At 40.7% G+C, this 22734-nt stretch overlaps 1 protein-coding gene across 11 annotated transcripts in view; it reads left to right on the top strand.

Moving 5' to 3' along the window:
- Positions 1 to 22734, top strand: part of sanbr (SANT and BTB domain regulator of CSR) — a 730291-nt gene that overhangs the window by 672917 nt on the left and 34640 nt on the right. For all 11 annotated transcript variants that reach the window (XM_087991419.1, XM_087991418.1, XM_087991417.1 and 8 more), the window contains 4 exons: positions 11591 to 11623; positions 17454 to 17553; positions 19257 to 19333; positions 19853 to 19881. In XM_087991419.1, the coding sequence (XP_087847545.1) occupies positions 11591 to 11623; positions 17454 to 17553; positions 19257 to 19333; positions 19853 to 19881 (239 nt within the window). The remainder of the gene's footprint in view (positions 1 to 11590; positions 11624 to 17453; positions 17554 to 19256; positions 19334 to 19852; positions 19882 to 22734) is intronic.

Below are 22734 nucleotides of genomic sequence, written 5' to 3' on the forward strand. Positions count from 1 at the left end.
TCTGTCCATGCTGATCTATTTTCCCCTAATATTGTCAGTTCTTCTGAAGTCCTGTTGGAACTTCATTCACTCATTTTCTCAATGACAGATTGGCTGACTGGCCAATAGTTCCCTGATTTATGTCTCCCTCCCTTCTTGAACATAGATGTGGCATTTTCAGTTTTCCAGTCTTCTGGGATCTTTTCAGAAGCTGGGGAACTTTGATTTGTTACAATCAATGCATCTGCTGTCTGTGCTGCTATTTCCTTTAAGATCATAGGATGCTGCCGATCAGGGACGTATCAACCCTTAGTTCCCTTAGTTTTCTAAGTACTTTTTCTCAGATAATAATTACTGTTAAATTCCTCTCTTCCTTTGTATATTCCTTTTCTATTATATAGGGATGCTGTCCAATAAACAGATTTAGAAAGTACTTGTTCAAAACCTCTACCATTTCCTGTGTTTCCCATTATTAATTCTCCACTCTGATCTTCTAAGAGGCCAATGCTGAATTTGACTGCTTTCTTCCTTTTTATATACTTGTGGAAGCTCTTCCTCATTTATTTTCGTACTTTAATTTTTCTCTCTTTAGGTCCTTTGCTGATTCTCTAGATCTTTTGTCCAAACACAATTTTCACAACTTTGTATGCCCTATCTTTCAGTTTGATGCTATCGTTAACCTTTTAGCCACCAATAGTAATCCTTCTCATAGAGACTATCTCAATGTAATTTATGTTTGTTGGAAATTATTAAATATCTCCTTGAATGTCTGCCACCACTTTTTCACCATCTTACCTCAACCTATTTTCCCAGTCTCAGTTCCTAGTTCCTGACCCACAGACCACAATCAGTGAAGATTAGGGATAGTATTTCATCCTCACTAACACTCAACACTGGAGTCCCCCAGGGATGCGTACTCCGCTCCATACTGTATCCGCTGTATACCTATGACTGCAACGCCAAATACCAGACTAATGCCATTTACAAGTTCACTGATGACACCACCATACTCAATCGAATCTCAGATGGTGACAAAACAGGCTACAGACAGGAGGTGGAAAACCTGGAAAAAAGATGCACTGAGAACAACCTAACTCTCAATGCTGGCAAAACCAAGGAACTCATTATTGATTTTCGGTGGGATGTTATTCATGGCCCCCTACACATTAACAGCACAGTGGTGGAACAAATGGAGAGTGTCAAGCTCCTGCGAGTGGTCAACAACAACAAGCTTTCTCGGATTCTTCATGTGGACGCATCAGTTACAAAGGCCCAACAATGTCTCCTCTTCTTCAGGCAGCTGAGAAAATTTGGCAGGATGGCGAATACCCTTGCCAACTTCTTTAGGTGTTCCATTGAGAGCATTCTGTCTGGATGTATCACTACCTGGTATGTACCATTCAAGATCTGAGATGGTTACAGAGAATGCTGAACTCGGCCCAGGTAATCACAAAGGCCAGTCTCCCATCTGTAGAATCCATCTAGCAGGCCTGATGTTGAGGAAAAGCCACCAGTATTCTCAAAGATCCATCCCACCAATGCTTTTCTACAACCTCCACCAACAGGGAGAAGGTACAGAAGCCTGAACATGTGCACCAGCCAGTTTCGAAACCGTTTGTACCCTACTATTGTTAGAATACTGAATAGACTCAAACTCTTAACATTCCCCTGTACCTGTGTTTTTGTTTTGCTGCTGTTTACCTATTATTTATTTATCTATGCTATGTAACTCTATGATCTACCTGTATTGCTCGAAAGACAAAGCTTTTCACTGTGCCTCAGTACACGTGACAATAAATTCAATTCCATTCAATTCAGTCAATTGTAGCAAACTCTGTCATGCCCTTGAAGTTAAAGACACCAGTTTCTAGTCTACATTTTTCACTTTCAAACTGAATGTGAAATTCTATCATGCTCTGATCACTCTTGCCTAGACAACCTTTACAATGAGATAATTAATTATCCTAATTCAAGACAGGCTGTCAGATCTAAAAAAAGCCTATTCCTTTTTTAGTTGCAGAAACTGTGCCAAGTATATTCTATGATCTTTGTCAAACAAGCTTGCCAACTTGATTTGTCAAATCTCTATAAATATTAAAATCACCCACAATTACAGCAGTATCTTTTTCACAAGCCCTACATTACATCTTATTTTATACTCTATCCAAAATGTAGGTATAATTGAGAGTCTATATTGCCACCAGTGCACTCTTTTCCTCATTTCAACTTAAATTGATGCCACATCTTGATGTTCCAAGTGAAGGTAATTTCTCAGTACTAGACTGGTCTTATCCTTTATTGACCAAGTTCCCTACTACTTTTTCCCTTCTTCCTATCTTTCTAAAGTGTCAGATATCTTTGTGTATTCAGTTCCCAGCTTTTGTCTTGCAAACAACCATGTCTATGCAATGACTAAGTTAAAAATCACACAACACCAGGTTATAGTCCAACAGGTTTAATTGGAAGCTTTAGCTTTTGGAGCACTGCTCCTTCATCAGGTAGTTGTGATACAATGATGGCACAAACTGAAACTAATATTTATGAAAGTCTAGTCATTGCATAATTTGGAGGTACCGGTGTTGGACTGGTGTGTACAAAATTAAAAAAATACCTCAGGTGGGACTAAATTGGGTTGGGATAACTGGTTGGCACGGTTGCGTTGGACCGAAGGGTCTGTTTCCATGCTGTACATCTCTATGACTCTATAACTGCCCAACCTATATGTGATGCAAACTTCAAAGCATTATGAACCTGAACTCCTCAGTATCTGTTCTTCAACACTCCCAAGGCCTACTTTTAATTGTATAATTCTTGACTTTATTTGTCTTACCAAAATGCAATAACTCCATCTGGCACTCTTCAGTCCATTGACTTAATTGATCAAAATCTCTTTTTAATCTTTGAAAACATTTTTCATTGCCCACTATATCACCAATCTTGATGTCATCTACAAGCTTACTAACCATGCCTTCTATATTGTCATCCAAATCATTTATATAAATGACAAACAAAAGTGGGCCCAGCATCAATCCATGTGGAACACCATTGGTCACAGGCCTCCAGACCAAAGAACAACTCTCTACCATCACTCTTTGTCTCCTGCCATTAAGTAAATTTTGTATCCACTTGGCAAATTCACTCTGAATTCCACGTTATCTAATTTTACTAATTAGTCCACCATGCGGAACCTAATCAAAGGCTGTACTAAAGTCCAAGAAAACAATGTCTACCACTCTGCATTCATCAATCTTGTTGGTTACTTCCTCAAAAAATTCAAACAAGTTTGTGAGATACAATTTACCTTGCACAAAACCATGCTGATTATTCATAATTATTCTTTGCCTCTCCAACTGTGAATAAATTCCTATCTTTAAGAATCACTTCCAACAACTTACTCATCACCAAAGTCAGATCCAAGGTCTATAGCTCCCAGGCTTCTCGTTACATCCCTTCTTAAACAAAGGCACAACATCAACCAGTCTCCAGTCATTCAGCATCTTACCATATTAGATGATACAAATATTCTGCAAGGGGCCCCGTAATTTTCTCCCTAACTTCCCACAACATCCTGGGATACACTAGATCAAATGTCGGAGATTTATCCACCTTTTCAATTTTGTAAGACCTTCTGCACTTCCTCATCTGTAATGTGTACTGTTTTAGAAACATCAATATTTATTTATCTGAGTTCTCCATTTATTTCTCCACGGTAAAAACTGACATGAAATATTCTTTTATATCTGTCCCATCTCCTGAGGTTCAACATAGAGACAATCTTCTTGATCTTTAAGAAATGTGTCAGCCATGATTGAATGGCAGAGCAGACTTGATGAGCTGAATGGCCTAATTTCTGCCTTATGTCTTATGGTCACTCCTGTCAAGGGCACAGACAGGAAATTCTGTCTCTGTCTCTAGGTGTTCTCTTGCTCTTAATGTACCTGCAGAACCTCATTGGATTATTCTTAATCTTATTTGCCAAGGCCCTCACACATCTTCTGTATGCTTTCCTGATTCCCTCTTAAGAATGCCCCTACAATTTTTATTCTGTTCATGACATTCGTTTGAACCCAGTTGTTTAAAGAATAATAATATTTTGTGTATATTCTAGATTAGAGCCTCAATACCTTTATTCACCAATTGTTCTCTAATACTGGCAGCCTTATCTTTTCACTCTAACAGGAACACAATGACTCTGAACTCTTGTTATCACACTTTTGAAAGCCTCCCATTTATTAGATTCCATTTACCTGTGAACAGTCTCCTGCAATCAATTTTTGAAAGTTCTTGCCCAGTAAAATTTGCCTTTCTCCAATTAGAACCTTTATTATGGAAGACTTTTTCTTTTCCATAACTATTTTAAATCAAATAGAATAATGATCACTGGACCCAAAGTGTTCCCCTACTATCACTTCAGTCACTTCTCCTGTTTTATTCTCCTGTTTTGCTCTTTCTCTAGTCTACATATCAATAAAGAAAATGTTCTTGAATACATTAAACAGATTCTTCACCATCCAAACATTTAACACCATGGTAGTCCCAGTCAATGTTTGGAAAATGAAAATCACCTATTATTACAAGGTTATTATTCTTACATATATCTGAGATCTCTTCGCATATTTGACTCCCAATTTCCCTATTTACTGGAGGGGGTGTATAGCTCAGTCCCATCAAAGTGATGATTCTTTTTTATTTCTAATTTTAACTAAATGATTTTTCAGAAATCTTTTTAGTTACAGCAGTAATGTTTTCCTTAATCAAAAACGCCACACCCCATCCTCTTTTGCTTCTTTTTCTATCCTTCCTGTAGCACCTGAAACCCAGAACGTTGAGCTGCCAGTCCTGTTCATCCCTCAGTCAAGTTTCTGTAATAGCTATGATGTCCCAATCCATGTTTTTAAACGTGCACTGAGTTCATCAGCCTTATTTGCAAGACCTCTTGCATTGAAATAAATGCAGTTTAATTCTTCAGAGTTGCATCGTTCCCTGACTTGCTCCTGTCTGCCTTTTCTAATTAACTTGTTCTTTCCGATTCAAAACCATCCTCATTTATCATCCTACCTACTCTGCTATTTAGAATTCCATCACTCCCTCTCTAACAGTCTACCGTCTCCCTTGTGGGGGGCACGGTGGCACAGTGGTTAGCACTGCTGCCTCACAGCGCTAGAGACCCGGGTTCAAATCCTGCCTCAGGCGACTGACTGTGTGGAGTTTGCACATTCTCCCTGTGTCTGCATGGGTTTCCTCCGGGTGCTCCGGTTTCCTCCAACAGTCCAAAGATGTGCAGGTCAGGTGAATTGGCCATGCTAAATTGCCCGTAGTGTTAGGTGAAGGGGTAAGTGTAGGGGTATGGGTGAGTTGCGCTTCGGCAGGTCGGTGGGGACTTGTTGGGCAGAAGGTAATCTAATCTAATCGAATCTAATGGAATTTACAAATCTTCCTACTAGGATATTGGTTCGTCCCCAGTACAGATGAAACCCATCCTTTTTGAACAGATCCGAATGATCCAAGAACCTGAATCCCTGAACAATATGCCAGCTGTTTATCTCCTTTATCCTTTTATTAGTTCCCTGTTTTGAGCTTTGCACCGGGAGTAAACCAGAGATTACTACTTTTGATGTTCTGTTTTTTAATCTTCTACCTAACCTCTTTTATTCACTCTGTAAAGCCTTCATCTTTCCCTGACTATGTCTTTCCTACCAATGTGTATAATAACTTCTGGCTTCTAACTTTCTCCTTTAACAACATGCTTAAAATGTTATGAGACATCCTTAATTCTGTCACCAGGAAAGCAACATATTATCCTACATTCATACTCTCTGCCACAGAATTTCCTGTCTGTGCCCTTGACAGGAGAGATCATAAGATATAGGAACAGAAATTAGGCCATTCAGCCCATCGAGTCTGCTCTGGCATTCAATCATGGCTGACAACTTTCTCAACCCCATTCTCCCCATAACCCTTGATCCCTTTGATAATCAAGAACCTATCTATTTCCATCTTAAATATACTTAATGACCTGGCTTCCACAGCCTTCTGTGGCAATGAATTCCATAGATTCATCCCTCTCTGGCTGAAGAAGTTTCTCCTTATCTCTGTTCTAAAAGGTGTTCCCTTTACTCTGAGGCTGTGCCCTCGGATCCTAGTCTCTCCTACCAATGGAAACATCTTCCCGATACCCACTCTGTCCAGGTCATTCAGTATTCTGAGGGTTTCAATTAGATTCCCCCTTATATTTCTAAATTCTGAGTATAGGGCCACACTCCTCAACGCTACCTATAGTGTTGCTTTCTCATTAATATTATAAATCTTAACTCCATTGAATCCTCCCCCACACTATTTAACTTCAAGCTATTTCTTCAGCCTGGTTCTGCAATTTGCCAGCGCACTGGCCCTAGCAAAGTTCAAGTGAAGGCTGTTCAAATATGACAAATCTCTCTCTTTCCCAAATTCCATTTGTTCCACACCATTCTGAGCAACACATTCAATTAATTGATCTATTTTACCTTATGCTGAGTCTCAGGTAATTATCCAGTGATTATTACCTTTGTGGTTTTAATGGTTTTTGGTTATTTGTTTTAGTCCCTAGCTGTTCATTATCCTTCAGCAGGAGTTCTTTGTTAGTTATATCTATGTCATTGGTATTCACACAGATCATGACAGTTAAATCCATTCCAGTCACCTCCCAATCCAAATTCCTTTCCAGCCCAAGGAGATGTCCAGAACCTTGGCACTGGGCAGACAATCAGGAGAGGCAGCTGAGTGGCTCAGTGGTTAGCACTGCTGCCTCAAAGTAGGGATCCAAACTTGGGTGACTGGCTGTATGGAGTCATACAGCACAGAAATGGACCCTTTGGTCCAACCAGTCCATGTTGAACATAATCCCAAACTAAACTAGTCACACCTGCCTGCTCCTGGCCCATGTCCCTCCAATTGCCTATTGATATACTTATCCAAATGTCTTTTAAATGTTGTAATTGTGCCCACATCCACCACTTCCTCAGGAAGTGCATTCCACAAGCGAACCACCCTCTGTGTAAATAGTTTGTCTCATGTCTTTTTTAAATCTCTTTCTTCAAAAATGTGCCCCTTATTCTCAAAATCCCTCATTTTAGGGAAAAAAATAACTGCCATTTAACCGTATCTTTTCCTCATTATTTTATAAAATTCTATCAGATCACCTCTCAACTTCCTATACTCCATTGAAAAATTCCCAGCCTATTCAGCCTTTCTTCATAACTCAAACCTTCCATACCTGGCAACATCCTGGTAAATCTCTCCTGAACCCTCTGTAGCTTAATAATATGCTTCCTATAACTGGACGAGCATAACTGGATACAGTATTCCAGAAGAGGCCTCATCAATATCCTGCATAATCTGCACATTACTTCCAAACTCCTATACTCAAAGGACTGAGTGCTCTCTTCACATTCAGAATCTTCCCCATCAATTCTTTCATTTACACTGCTACTTAGAATTCTTTCTATCATTATAAAGTCTCCCTTAATGGACTGAGCAAAGTTCTCAGTAATGATTGCCATTGCTGACCCATTACAGTGACTTATCACTCAGACTCTAGCACATAAAATTTAGTCTGGATTTCCTCATGATGCAGACACTTTGGGAGTATTTTGTGCTTCAAAGTGAAAATTGAACAGCACAGTATAAATTCCCAACTTTTAAAAAGCATGTTATAGCACAGAATTACTGAAGGGTTGGCATTGTTAATAAAGGATGGCATTTGTGCAACAGATTTGTGAAACTGACCTTTGTTCAGGATATAGAATTGCTTTGGGTGGAGATGAAGAAAGAAATCAGGACATAGAGTGATCTGCAGCCTCCACAAACAGTAACGACAATGTAGGACAAAACAAACAAGAAGAAATATTGGGTCTGAAAAAAAAATGTAATAATCGGAAGTGGCATCTAACAGCAAACGGAAAAAAAAGTAGATAATGCAAACTATCAGCTGGAAAAATCACATTGGCATTCGTAGAACAGGAGTACATAGAATGCATTCAAGGTAGTTTCTATAGCAGAACATTCTACAACTGACTAAAGAGCAGAATATGTTAGATTTGGTATTGTGTAATGCGACAAGAGTAATTAATTAACTAGGATAAAGGTTCCCCTAGGTAGTGATGACTGCAATATGATTGAAGTTTTCATCTAATTCCAAAGGGAGGGGATTAGATTTGGTATCTTAACCTAACTAAGAGTAATTATTTCCACGTGAAAGCTGAGCTAGCTGAAGTAAACTGGGATACTAGGCTAGGCGATGGGTCAATAGAGTCGCAGAGGTAGATATTCAAGAGGATAATTCCGAATGCCCAGAATCAGTATAATCCTATTATAAAGTAAAGAAGTTTAAAAGGAATGCCTACCATCTGTAGTTAAAGAAGTTAAGCAAAGCATTAACCTCAGGAAAAACGTGCAGCTGTGTAAAAGTGCTCTATTCCTAATGAAGGGCTTTTGCCTGAAACGTTGATTTTCCTGCTCTTAGGATGCTGCCTGACCTGCTGTGCTTTTCCAGCACCACTCTAATCTGGACTCTGGTTTCCAGTATCTGCAGTGCTTGTTTTAAACCTGTGTAAAAGTAAGTGTCAGGTCAGATAATTGTTAGAATGTAAAAAAATTACAGAGAGTGACTAAAAGCTTAATTAGGAGGAAGAAATTAGAGTATAAGAGGAAACTATGTAAAATAGGTAGCCAGAGTTTCTACAGTATTTAAAAAAGAAAGAAGTACGTAAAGTGAATGATGATACTTTAGGGAGTGAAGATGGGGAATGACAGATTACGTGAACAAATAGTTTGCTTCAGTTCTCACTGTAGAGGACGCAAAAATAGTTCCTGTACCCGCTGCTAATCAGAAGGTGGAAGGGACAGAGTAACTTCATGGAATTGTGATCATGGGGCAGCAATACTAAGCAAACTTGTGGAGCTGTGGCGGACAAATCTGCAGGTCCAGATGTAAGACTATAAGACAAGGGAGCAGTATTAGGAGGAAATGAGGACGGCAAGTGCTGAAAAGGTCAGAGTCGAAAAGGGTGGTGCTGGAAAAGAACAGCAAGTCAGGAGGAGCAGGAGAATCAACGTTTCAGGCATGAGCCCTTTATAAGGAATGTGGAGGGGGAATGTGGATGAGAGGTGAATGGGGGGGGTGGGGTAGGGTTGGGGCTGGAGGGAAGCTAGGTGGCAAGGCAATAGGTGGGGAGTAATATTAGGCCATTCGGCCTATCAGGTCTGCTCTACCATTCAATAGTGGCTGTTATTTCATCCTCTGTTTACAAAAGTAGCTAATGAGCTAGCAGATATATTACTGTTCATTTTAGCCACAGAAAATGTTAATAAAGGAACTATAAAAAACAAAGAATGAACTGGCTTTGACTGTTTTTCATGTAGAGACAACCTTGCTTTGGAAGGCGTTGGACTGGGCCTGTATTTGGTTTTGCTCCCTCTAGTTATTGACTTTTCATAATTTCTGAAAAAAGAATCCCAGTCTGTAAGAAATAAGAAGTCCCCAGAGATCTGTGGAAGCCATTTGCATTTACTGGTGATTTCAGCATTCAAAGCCCCCCCAGGATAAACAGTCCTCTAGGCCATAACACATTCCATCATTGAAGGATTTCATGAAGGTCTGGTATTCACCATTTAAATGGTTATCGATCTGAAAAATTACAATTCTCTTCTTAAATTATCTCTGAATTATGTCTGTCTGTTGGTGTATGAGTGGGGCTTCATATTCAAAGAAAATCGGGCTTAGATCATAATCTTGATCAGATAGGCCAATGGGACTAGGAGTGGCAGATGGAGTTTAATGTGGGTGAGGTGCTGCATTTTGGAAAGGCAATTCAGGGCAGAACTTATACACTTAATGGTAAGGTCCTGGAGAGTGTTGCTGAACAAAGAGACCTTGGAGTGCAGGTTCATAGTGCCTTGAAAGTGGAGTCGCAAGTAGAAAGGATAGTGAAGGCAGCATTTGGTATGCTTTCCTTTATTGGTCAGTGCATTGACTATAGGGGTTGGGAGGTCATGATGCGGCTGTGCAGGACATTGGTTAGGTCACTTTTGGAATACTGCATGCAATTCTGGTCATCCTGCTATTGGAAGGATGTTAGAAAACTTGAGAGAGTTCAGAAAAGATTGGCAAGGATGTTGCCGGGAATGGAGGGCTTGAGCTATAAGAGAAAAGGCTGAGTGAGCTGGGCTATTCTCCCTGGAGGATTTGAAGCTGTGGGGTGGCTTTTTAGAGGTTTACCAAATCATGCGGGATGTGGGTAAAATGAAAAGACAAGGTCTTTTTCCTGGGTAGGTGAGTCCAAACCTATAGAGGGTCCAGGTTTAAAGGACAAGGGGAAAGATTTACAAGGGACCTAAGGAGCAACCTTTTTATGCAGAGGGTGCTGCACTTAAAATTTGTGGTCCCTCGATGTGAGTATGGCAGTCTGAATTATGAAACTGGCAGTTTAGATTAGATTACTTACAGTGTGGAAACAGGCCCTTCGGTCCAACAAGTCCACACCGACTCTCCGAAGAGCAACCCACCCAGACCCACTCCCCTACATTTACCCCTTCACCTAACACTACTGGCAATTTAGCATGGCCAACTCACCTGACCTGCACATCTTTGGGCTGTGGAAGGAAACCGGAGGAAACCCACGCAGACACGGGGAGAATGTGCAAACTCCACACAGAGTGTCCACACAGACAATTGCCTGAGACGGGAATTGAACCCGGATCTCTGGCGCTGTGAGGCAGCAGTGCTAACCGCTGTGCCACCGTGCAATTTTAGTTTTAGATTAGATTACATTACATTACAGTGTGGAAACAGGCCCTTCGGCCCAACAAGTCCACACCGACCCGCCGAAGCGCAACCCACCCATGACCCCTACATTTCTCCCTTACCCAACACTAAGAGCAATTTAGCATGGCCAATTCACCTGACCTGCACATCTTTGGACTGTGGGAGGAAACCGGAGCACCCGGAGGAAACCCACGCAGACACAGGGAGAACGTGCAAACTCCACACAGTCAGTAGTGTATAACTTTAAATGTAATCTCATGAAATTGACCAAAACAAACAAAAAGTTTTGCACTTTATGACTTGGTTTCTGAAACCTCAGGATTAAACTTTTTACAGTTGTGCAATAAATTTGGCCCTCCGTTTATTATTTAGTTGTTGAGGTTTGGTTATTTAACTATATACCAAAAGATGACAATGTGTAACGGCATGACTTAAGAGTAATTACATTGGAAGCACTTCAGGATATTAAATGTCTAATCACGCTTTACAAAGGCCTTATTTAAAGCTGTTAATTTGTCCATGCAAAATGACTTCTGAAAAACATTTGGCAGAGAATGAAACTGGTTATTAGTTTTCTGGATCGCTTGTGAAAATGTTTCCAGCTCTAATTTAGCTTTTGTTCTTTAAAAACGTTCATTAAAGATTTATAAATCTTTTGAATGGATTGATGACCAAGACAGTAAAATTAGCTTGAATGCAAATAAGATCTACCTATTACAGATTATATACACGTTTTGGATACCTTGTTGTTGTATTCCCTTATTTGATTTTTTTTGTTTGTTTCACGCTCTTTTTCTAACTATTTTGCAGTTTTCACTTTTGAAAAACTGGAACTTGCAGATGGTATGTTGAATAATTAATGTTTAATATTTCAAAATTCTTCAATGTTAACATTTATCTATTCAAATAATGTAATTTGGTTAATGACAAAATGTTTTAATTTGTCTACAAGGGTGAATATTGACATCAATTGTGAATTACTCTCAAGACTCATGATTAAATTGTGCTTCTTCACACGAAATTTAAAGTTTCTTAAGGTTAACTTTTAGTTTTCTATACCAAGCATGAGTATAGGTAATGTTAATCAAAAGCCATCATAACAACAATTTGCATTTATATAGCATCTCTAATGCAGTTAAATGTCTTTTAGGGTACTATATGAGCCCTACAGTAGAAATGTTGATACTGAAGTTGAAAAAAAACAGCATTTTGATAAAGTTTTGTCAAAGAGAAGTGTCTTGAGAAGCAACTAAACAGCTGAAGACATGGCTGCTGATAAAGCAACAAAAGAAACTGAGAGTGGATAAGTGACTGGAATTAAATGAAAGCAATATGAGAATATAGGGCTTTAGGAAGTTCCAGACCAAAGAAGGACAGAACCTGTGGAGGGATTTGAAGGTGAATGAAAAGATGAGGATTTTTAAATCAGTGCGTTGCTGGAAGTTAATGCAATTTAGTGGGCATAGGAATGAGTATGAATGGGACTTGTATGAATTGTGAAACAGATAGCTGAGATTTAAGCTCAAGATAAGTGCAGTGGTATTCCATGGTAAAAGTCAGAAAATCTATTATAGATTACCTCAACTTTTATCAAGTGCTTAGTACATTTTATTAATAATAGGTCTCCTGAGAGCCATTTTATAAGCTGCTTTCTCCTTTAGTTTCACCAAAATGTGATACAGGGCTTCCCAAATTTACTTATTGTGTACCAATTTCCAGATCTATTAACTGTCCCTTTGCTTCTATCAGCATATCAAGATGGTTTTTGATGATCAAACTTGAAAATGCCCAAATTATAATTCTCATACAGTAAAGTCCCATAATCATGGGGTTGCAAAATTGTGAAGATTTCACTTTGGCAGGAAGAATTGTATTTAGATGTGTACACTTGTGATGCCAAGGTATATAAGGCTATGGGCCAAGTGCTAGAAAATGGGATTAGGACAGTTAGATGGTTGCTTTCGATTGGTGCAGACTTAATGGGCAGAAGGGCCTTTTCCTGTGCTGTCTGACGCTATGAAACAGAGCATTACTTTAAACGGAGAGCAGTTACGGAATTCTGAGGTGCAGTGTGATTTAGTAGTTTACTGCATGAGTCACAAAAATAAGTCACAGGCAGTAATTAAGAAGGCTAATAGAATGCTATCTTTTATTATGAGAGGAATTGAACGTAACAGTAAAGCTGTAAGGATATAATTGTTTAGGGGGCATTGATAAGCAACATCTTGAGTACAATGAGCAATTTTGTTTTTCTTATTTATGGAAGAATGTAAATTCATTGAAGGCAGTTTGGAGAATTGATTTCTGGAATGTATGGGTTATCTTATGAGACCATAAAATGTAGGAGCATAAGTAGGCCATTTGGCCCATTAAGTTTACATCAAGCTGTTTGTTAAGATCATGGTTGATCAGAAAATATTCAACTCTACTTTCCTTTTCACCTTGATGATTAAAAACTGTTTAAAAATGTTTACCTCAGTCTTGAATATTCTTAAGGACCCAGCCTCAACAGCCCTTTGTGATAAAGAATTCCACAGGTTTACCATTCTTTGAGAAAAAGTATTCCTTCTTATCACTGTCTTAAATGGACAGTCCTTACATTAAGATTATGCCCTCTGGTCCTAGATTCTCCCACAAGGGGAAACAACCTATCTGCATCTACCTTGTTAAGCCCCCCTAAGATTCTTAGATAAAATCTCTTCTCGTTTTCCTGAACTCCAATGAGTACAAGCCCAATATTCTTGACTTCTCCTCATAAGAAAATCTCTCCATACCCAGGATCAACTCAGTGAACCTTATCCATTCTGCCCCCAATGCCAGTACATCTTTTCTGAGATAAGGGGACTAGAACTAATCACAGTATGCAAGCTGTGGGTCTGACCAATGTCTTCTATAGTTTTAGAAACAATAATTAAAGTTATGTCTTTTGATCTTTATACTCCATTCCCTTTGAAATCCTTTTCTTTTGCCTTCCCTGTCCAGGTGGATGGGGTGTGTTGGAGGCGGGAGAAGGATGCTAGCTTTATTTGATTCATGCATTAGGGCCCCCAAATCCCTCAGGGCTGCTGCTTTCTGCAGTATTTCTCCATTTAAATATTATTCAGCTCTTTATTTGATGAAAGATGGAAAGAGAATTTAAATGAGTGAGGGATGTCTTGATTGTAGTGTGTAAGATCCTGAATCGCCTTGATAAGCTGGATTTGAAAGTGATGTTTCCTCCTGTGGTTGAGTCCACCGATCTCCGTCCCCACGCCGAACCCCACCCCGCCCCGATCTCCATCCCCGCCCCTACGCCTAACCCCGCCCCCACTCCCAGCTCCAGCCCCACACCAGGTCCTAGCTCCCAGCCCTGCCGTGTTTTCACCATCCCTCCAGAACTACCCTCTCTGAGGATGAAAGATCACTCCTCGGCAGAGGCCTCACCTTCATTCCCCTACGCTCTCGGCTTAACGAGTTCAACACGCGGCGAGACATCAAACAATTCTTCCGCCGTCTTCGTCTCCGCGCCTACTTCTTCAACCAGGGTTCTCGCCCACCCTCTGACGACTCCTTCTCCCGCCTCCAACACACCCCATCCACTTGGACACCCCGTGCTGGCCCCTTACCTGCCCTTGATCTCTTCATAGCCAACTACCGCCGTGACATTAACCGCCTCAACCTCTCCACCCCTCTCACCCACTCCAACCTCTCACCCTCGGAACGTGCAGCCCTCCACTACCTCCATTCCAACCCCAACCTCACCATCAAACCGGCAGACAAGGGATTTGCGTTAGTAGTTTGGCGCACCAACCTTTGCACTGCTGAGGCTAAACGCCAGCTCGCGGACACCTCCTCCTACTGCTCCTTGACCATGATCCCACCTCCCACCATCAAACCATCATCTCCCAGACCATCCATAACCTCATCACCTCAGGGGATCTCCCATCCACCACTTCCAACCTCATAGTCCCACAACCCCGGACCACCCGTTTCTTCCTCCTGCCCAAAATCCACAAATCTGACTGCCCCGGCCGACCCCATTGTCTCAGCCTGCTCCTGCCCCACCGAACTCATCTCTGCATACCTCGACACGGTCCTGTCCCCCTTAGTCCAAGAACTCCCCACCTACATTCGGGACACCACCCACGCCCTCCACCTCCTCCCTGATTTTCGCTTCCCCGGTCCCCAACGCCTTATCTTCACCATGGACATCCAGTCCCTGTACACCTCCATCCCCCATCACGAAGGACTCAAAGCCCTCCGCTTCTTCCAGTGCCCTTCCACTGACACCCACCTTCGACTGACTGAACTGGTGCTCACTCTGAACAACTTCCCTTTCCAATCCTCCCACTTCCTCCAAACCAAAGGAGTAGCCATGGGCACCCGCATGGGCCCCAGCTATGCCTGCCTCTTCGTAGGATATGTGGAACAGTCCATATCCGCAGCTATACTGGCACCACCCCCACCTTTTCCTCCGCTACATCGATGACTGTATCGGCACTGCCTCGTGCTCCCACGAGGAGGTTGAACAGTTCATCCACCTTACCAACACCTTCCACACCGACCTCAAGTTCGCCTGGACCGTCTCAGACTCCTCCCTCCCCTTCCTAGACCTCTCCATTTCTATCTTGGGTGACCGAATCAACACGGACATTTACTATAAACCGACCGACTCCCACAGCTACCTAGACTACACCTCCTCCCACCTTGCCCCTGTAAAAACACCATACCATATTCCCAATTCCTTCGTCTCCGCCGCATCTGCTCCCTGGAAGACTAGTTCCAATACCGAACAACCCAGATGGCCTCCTTCTTCAAAGACTGCAATTTCCCCCCCGACGTGATCAACGATGCTCTCCACCGCATCTCCTCCACTTCCTGCACATCCACCCTTGAGCCCTGCCCCTCTAATCGCCACCAGGACAGAACCCCACTGGTCCTCACCTACCACCCCACCAACCTCCATATACATCGTATCATCCGTCGTCATTTCTGCCATCACCAAACGGACCCCACCACCAGGGATATATTTCTCTCCCCTCCCCTATCAGCGTTCCGAAAAGACCACTCTCTCCGTGACTCCCTCGTCAGGTCCACACCCCCCACCAACCCAACCTCCACTCCCGGCACCTTCCCCTGCAACTGCAAGAAATGCAAAACTTGTGCCCACACCTCCCCCCTTACTTCCCTCCAAGGCCCCCATATCCACCACAAATTCACCTGCACCTCCACACACATCATTTACTGCATCCACTGCACCCGATGTGACCTCCTGTATATTGGGGAGACAGGCCGCCTACTTGCGGAACGTTTCAGAGAACACCTCTGGGACACCCGGACCAACCAACCCAACCACCCGTGGCTCAACACTTCAACTCCCCCTCCCACTCCACCAAAGACATGCAGGTCCTTGGACTCGCCAGACCATAGCAATACGACGGCTGGAGGAAGAGCGCCTCACCTCCACCTACGAACCCTCCAACCACAAGGGATGAACTCAGATTTCTCCAGTTTCCTCATTTTCCCTCCCCCCTCCTTGTCTCAGTCCCAACCCTCGAACTCAGCACCACCTTCCTAACCTCCAATCTTCTTCCTGACCTCTCCGACCCCACCCCCACTCCGGCCTATCACCCTCACTTTAACCTCCTTCCACCTATCGCATTTCCAACACCCCTCCCCCAAGTCCCTCCTCCCTACCTTTGATCTTAGCCTACTTGGCACACTTTCCTCATTCCTGAAGAAGGGCTCATGCCCGAAACGTCAATTCTCCTGCTCCTTGGATGCTGCCTGACTTACTTTGCTTTATATCCTTGTGCATTTAGCAATATTTTCTTTCATTGAAATCATTTAAATTTTTTTGTGTTTGCTAGGTTTTTATCACTCTTTTTGAAAGTGTCTTCGATGCCAGCAGATGCAGCCCGTGTATTGTAGTCTAATATATCAGTGTTGATTCTCTAGACAAAGAGAATGATAACCATCAATACCTCCGAGAGATTTTATGCATTCTAGTTCCAATGGCCGTGCTGCAGCACAAACTTAAATTGACGAAAGAGGATCCATAATGTTGTTTGAATTCTGAATCCAAAACAAGGATATTGTCATGGGACAAGATAGTTAGGAAACAGTCTTCCTCAGTAATTAGTGCTGAAATTGAACTTGTAAATCTGTCTTTTCTAATTCGCAAAATACAATACCCAGTTAGACATTCAAATTTCAAAATCAGACTCTTGATAGATTTGATAGAAGTTTTGGTTCTATTCAAGTCTTTGGCAAGTGAATGACTAGAAATCTTCTATTTACAGACATACTGAGCAATTAAGATACTAATTTGAAGGCATTTGAATGTTTTGTGAGTCTTTGGTAACTCAGAACTCCTATCTCCTAGATGATCCTTCCAATTATAGCGAGTTTTTAATTTCCCTTCAGCAGAAAGTGGTACGGCCTCCATTGGTAGTTGTGGTTCTGTTCATTGCTCTCTCCCTATTCAATGTGTTTATAAACTATCACTTTTTAAAAATTGCTTAACATTGGTTATTTTTCTAATCAGCAAGTTGAAATAAGTGGTCCTTGTTTCTAAATAAAAATTGCAAAATTGTATTTGAAACTAAAATGTTAAATCAATGTGTTAAAGCTATCAGTAATTCTGTTTATATCTACAGTATAGCCACAAACATTAAAATGTAATTTCCTTTAGAAACAACAAATAATGTATTCTGAAGATGAAGAATATACCACAGGTTCAGAGGTAACTGAGGATGAAGTGGGAGATGAAGAAGAACTGACAAAGAAAAGAGGTTAAAAAAACATAAATATTGTATTTAAATATATATTTAAATTGATACATACTTTGGGTAGTAAGAGTGCATAACTACTATAATATGTTGTATGTCATTTGTGACCTACTGAAACTGCCTTTTGTATATGGCTACAATATTAATATATTTATATAACATCAATGAAGAAATTCATTTATTTTCTTAAAAAAACAAATCTTCTTTATTAAGTGAAAGGACTTTATTAATGTTCAGGAGCAGAATTTCTCTAAATATCACTGAATAGATTGCTCTGTCATTATCACATTGTTATTTTGTCTGCAAATTAGTTGCCTTGCTTCCTACTTTCAACATTAAGTGCATATCAAACATATTTATTTGGCTGTGAAGTGTTTCAGAACATCCTAATTTTGCAAAAATGGCTAAATAATTGCATGTTAAGTCTTTACATATTACAGAGGAACATCGATTAACTGAAGGACACGGATGGGGAGTATTTTGTTCAGATAATCGAATGCCGGATAACATACTTAAGCTGAGCATCGGGACCTTGCAATCTTGCCAGATAATCCGATATTCAGATAATCGAATGCCTGATAATCGAGGTTTCTCTTGGGAGGAGTCAGATAGGGCAGTAATTGGTCGGGTTAGATTTTCCTCTTTCTTTTTGTGGACATGGCATCATGGGATAATCTCTGATCCTCTGAGCAGTATGAAACCAATCAGCAAGCAGAGCAGCTGGTTACGGTGCACAGTCTTTTGATCTCACAGTTAGGATATTGTCAAGGTTCATAAACTGTAATGTGCCCAGTGCACTCTGCCCACTGTCCTCTTAATGACACATGGAATGAATCAAATTATTTGCACATTGACATTTTATGAGCAGTGTAGACCAACCGTATGCTTGGTCAATAGCATCATCCATTGAATGCACATAGTTGAAAACACTTGCAAATGATCCAGTTACATTTCATGGACTCATTGTGTGTCCAATATGCTTTAATATTCTGGAACATGTTGAATATATTATATAGTTGAATATAATTTTTGCCACCAGTTGATTTAGTTTTAGAATTTTTTTTACAAGCAGGTGTTTGTGATATTTTAAATCTTAAAAGCCTTCCAACTTATAGCAGTTAATTAGATTTATCAAAGTGTTGACACTTCAAATTGGTTATTGCAGTAAAATAATCTAAAATGCAAGCACCACCAGACAATATCCATGGTCACTAGGCTGAGAAGATTGCCACTGTTTCAGATCCATGGACAGACAGAGCATTCTGTTGCTAAGTACATTTTAATTGATTGCAAATTTATAAAAAGCAGGAATAAACATACAGATCTGTGTATGCTGGAAATCTGAAACAAGAACAGAGTGCTGAAGCAGGTAAGGCAACAACTATAGGGAGAAAGCAGAGTTAATGTTTTGAGTCCAGTGAATCTCGAGTGCTATATCTGCTAACAATGTCATGGTTGCTTAAAACCTCATTGTTTTACTTTTGCATGTTTTCTTAAAGTCTTTCTTACTCCTACTTTAGAGCTACCTATCTGGAGCATAATATTTTCATAGATGAAGACTAATATTAGCAAAATAAGCAAATTGGTTATTCCAACAAAAACAATCGGTATATATGTAGTCTGTGTAGCATTAGCATTCTGCGTTAAGATGCACTTGTTCCCACAGTATTTTAAACCTCATAACTCGCTATTTTTTTCCTTCACAGGTACAAAAAAGATTAAGAAAATTGCCAACCAGACAAAGAAGTCAGCAGCATCTCCTACTGCACAGAAAAAAGAGAAAGTATGCAATAAATAAAGAACTTGCAAGGGATAGGAAAGTATAAAGTGGCCATGACAAAATCAGCACAAGCAAACATTACTTACTTACAAAGAATATTTTTAAATTACAGTACCTTTATTGTTGAGTTTTTTTTCTTTTCCATTGAGTACAGGTGGTAAACAATCATACCTTTGATAGGAGCGTCGGAAATACAGTGTGATGTAAAAGTTCAAACTAAGATTTAGGAGTGTAAACAGAAAACAATTTTCACAAAGAATTATGGAAATCTGCTACCCTCTCCTGTATGCTGAGTAAATTGAAATTTTCAATACTTGAAATTATTAATCATTTATTAAATAGAGATATTAAGGGATATGTGAAAGTAAAAAAAATGGATAAATGGAGTTTGCATGGGGTCTAAGCATACGGTAGAACAGTCTTGAGTATCGGTGATCCACGTTCTTAAGTAAATGTTAGGTCTGCGAAAATGAGATTCTTTTTACAGCTTTTGCTCATATTGAATTTTTTTTGTCACATCAGGGATCTCTCCGAGATCTATCTCCTTTCACGTAAGTTGTTGTTTTTGTGTCTTGCAATTTAATGTATTTTTCTGTACTCTAACTTCAATAATTGGAAGAAAAGCTTCTGTGGGCTAAATTCATAAAGTTGTATTAGGTTGTCAGATTTAGTAGAGTTTCATTGGTCTTGTGCAATAATTTGAAATCAATAATATCACTTTTTTTTTCAAAATCTTATGCCTGCTTGATGTTTAGCTCAGTGCTCTTATTTACTTGTTCATAGAGGAGGGCTTTTTTTGGGTAGACCAACATTTATTGCCTATCTGTAACTTCTGAGGAGAAAGTAAGGTCTGCAGATGCTGGAGATCAGAGCTGGAAATGTGTTGCTGGAAAAGCGCAGCAGGTCAGGCAGCATCCAGGGAACAGGAGAATCGACGTTACTTTCCTGAAGAAGGGCTTATGCCCGAAACGTTGATTCTCCTGTTCCCTGGATGCTGCCTGACCTGCTGCACTTTTCCAGCAACACATTTCCAGCCCGTATCTGTAACTTCTGCAGACCATATGGTGTAGGTACACCATACAGTGCTATAAGGAAGAGAGTTCTGGGATTTTGTCAGCAACAGTGAAGAATCTTCAGTGGGAAAATGTTATGACAGGATCTCCAATTCATACTATATAATCCCACTGTAAAGCTATTGCATTAGACACACTGACTTTCACATACCATAAACTTTTTATAATTTGTAGTCTGTAAAGCTCAACAAAACAGAAGGGAAGGGATGGGAGTTGGTTCACATTCTGAAGGTGTTGAATTCAGTGTTTAGTCCAGAAGGCTGAAGCATTCCAACACCTTCAAATTGTGAACCAACTCCCATTCCTTCGCTTTCTTTTAGCTTTACAGAGGAACCATGATTATCCGGCATTCAATTATCTGAATATTAGATTATTTGATAAGATCGCAAGGTCCCGATGCTTGGCTAAACAATGTTATCTGGCATTCGATTATCTGGAATTCGATTAACCAAACTAAATACTCCCTGCCCTTGTCCTTTGGATAATCCAGGTTCCTCTGTACCTGTTACATTCTCTGTCACCATGTACTCTCTCCCTTCCCCTCACCCCAGTGGGACTGTCTCTTCTTTTAAATCTGGCAGTTAGACACATCATTGTTCTACCTTTCTCATATTTCTATCACTTAATCTGAACTTTCAACATCTTTTCTCCTGCAGTACTCTACACTCCAACCACCCCGCCCCCACGACAGCATAAATGCTGCCCCCCTCCCCCCCCACTTCACTCTGAAGTCATCTAGACTCGAAACTTGAGGTTGCTGTCTCTCCATGAATGCTGCCTGACCCGCTGACCCAATTTCCAGAATTTGTTGTTTTATATACAATAGTGCTTGCTTGAAACCTTTCTGGAAATCCATGAACATCACATTCACTGATACCAGTTGCTTCGTCATAAAATTCTACCTATTCTATCAACCATATCTTTGGCCACCATTATAGAACATAGAGCAGCACAGCCCAGGAACAAGCCGTTTGGCTCATGATGCGGTGCCAAGCAAGATCAAAAAATAACCTCATTCCTTCTGCCTGCCCTTGGCCCATATCCCTCCATTCCTTGTATATTCATTATCTAAAAGTCCCTTAAAAGCCCCTATTGTATCTGCCCCCACCACCACCCCTAGCAGCACATTCCAGACTCCTACCATTCTCTGTGTAAAAAACTTGCCCTTTACATCTCTTTGAACTTTCCCCCCTCATCTTAACGGACTGTCCCTGAGTATTAGTCATTTTCACTCTGGGAAAGATGTTCTAACTATCACCCTATCTCTACATCTAATAATTTTATAGGCTTCTATCAAGTCTTCCCCCCAGCTTCTGCCACTCCAGAGAAAGCAACCAGAGTTTTTTTTGCCTCTCCTTTTAGCTCATATCCTTTAATCCAAGCAGCATCTTGGTAAACTTCTTCTGAACCCTCTCCAAAACCTTCACATCATTCCTGTAATGTGTTGACCGGAATTGGACGCAATGCTGTAAGTTGTGATGTATCCAAAGTCTCATAAAGCTGCAACATGATATCCTGACTCTTGTATTTAATTCCCTGACCAATAAAGGCAAGCATGCCATACGTCGTCTTTACCACCCTATCCACTTATGTGACCATCTTCAGGGAGTTATGGACTTGAACCCCATGATCCTTCTGTACATCAGTGCTGTTCAGGGGCTTGTCATTAACTGTATACTTTTCCTTAACAATTGATCTCCCAAAGTGCAGCAACTCACATTTAACAGGATTCATCTCCATTTGCCATTTCTCCGGTCATATCTACAACTATGTCCCTTGACAACTTTCTGTACTATCCACAACTCCACTGATCTTTGTGTTGTCTGAAAACTTACTAACCTACCCATCTACATTTTCATTCAATGAATTTATGTTTATCACATATAGCTGAGATCCCAGTACGGATCCCTGTGGAATACCACTAGTCACGGACCCCAAGCCAGAAAAACATGCTTCCATCACTACCCTCTGTATTCTATGGACAAGCCAATTCTGAAACCAAGCAGCCAGGTCACCACAGGTCCATGCATCTTAACCTTCTGGATGAGCCTACAATGGGGGTCCTTGATGCAACCCCTCATCGATCACTTTCAGCACTTCCTCAAAACATTCAATCAAGTTAGTAAGACATGACCTGCTCTGCACAAAGCCATACAGACTGTCCCTAATTACGCCATGCTTTTCGAAATGTATGTAAATCCTATACCCATCCCTAAAACTTCTTTCCGAAAGCTTTCCAACCATCATGTGAGACTCACCAGTCTATAGTTTCATCTGTTGATTGTCCAATGTCAATTTTGCATCTTTATGGAAAGACTAATCTGCTGTTTG

The sequence above is a fragment of the Chiloscyllium plagiosum genome, unplaced genomic scaffold, assembly GCF_037043375.1.
Source record: "Chiloscyllium plagiosum isolate Xiang-an unplaced genomic scaffold, Cpla_swu_hap1 HiC_scaffold_10, whole genome shotgun sequence".
Classification (NCBI taxonomy): Eukaryota; Metazoa; Chordata; class Chondrichthyes; order Orectolobiformes; family Hemiscylliidae; genus Chiloscyllium; species Chiloscyllium plagiosum.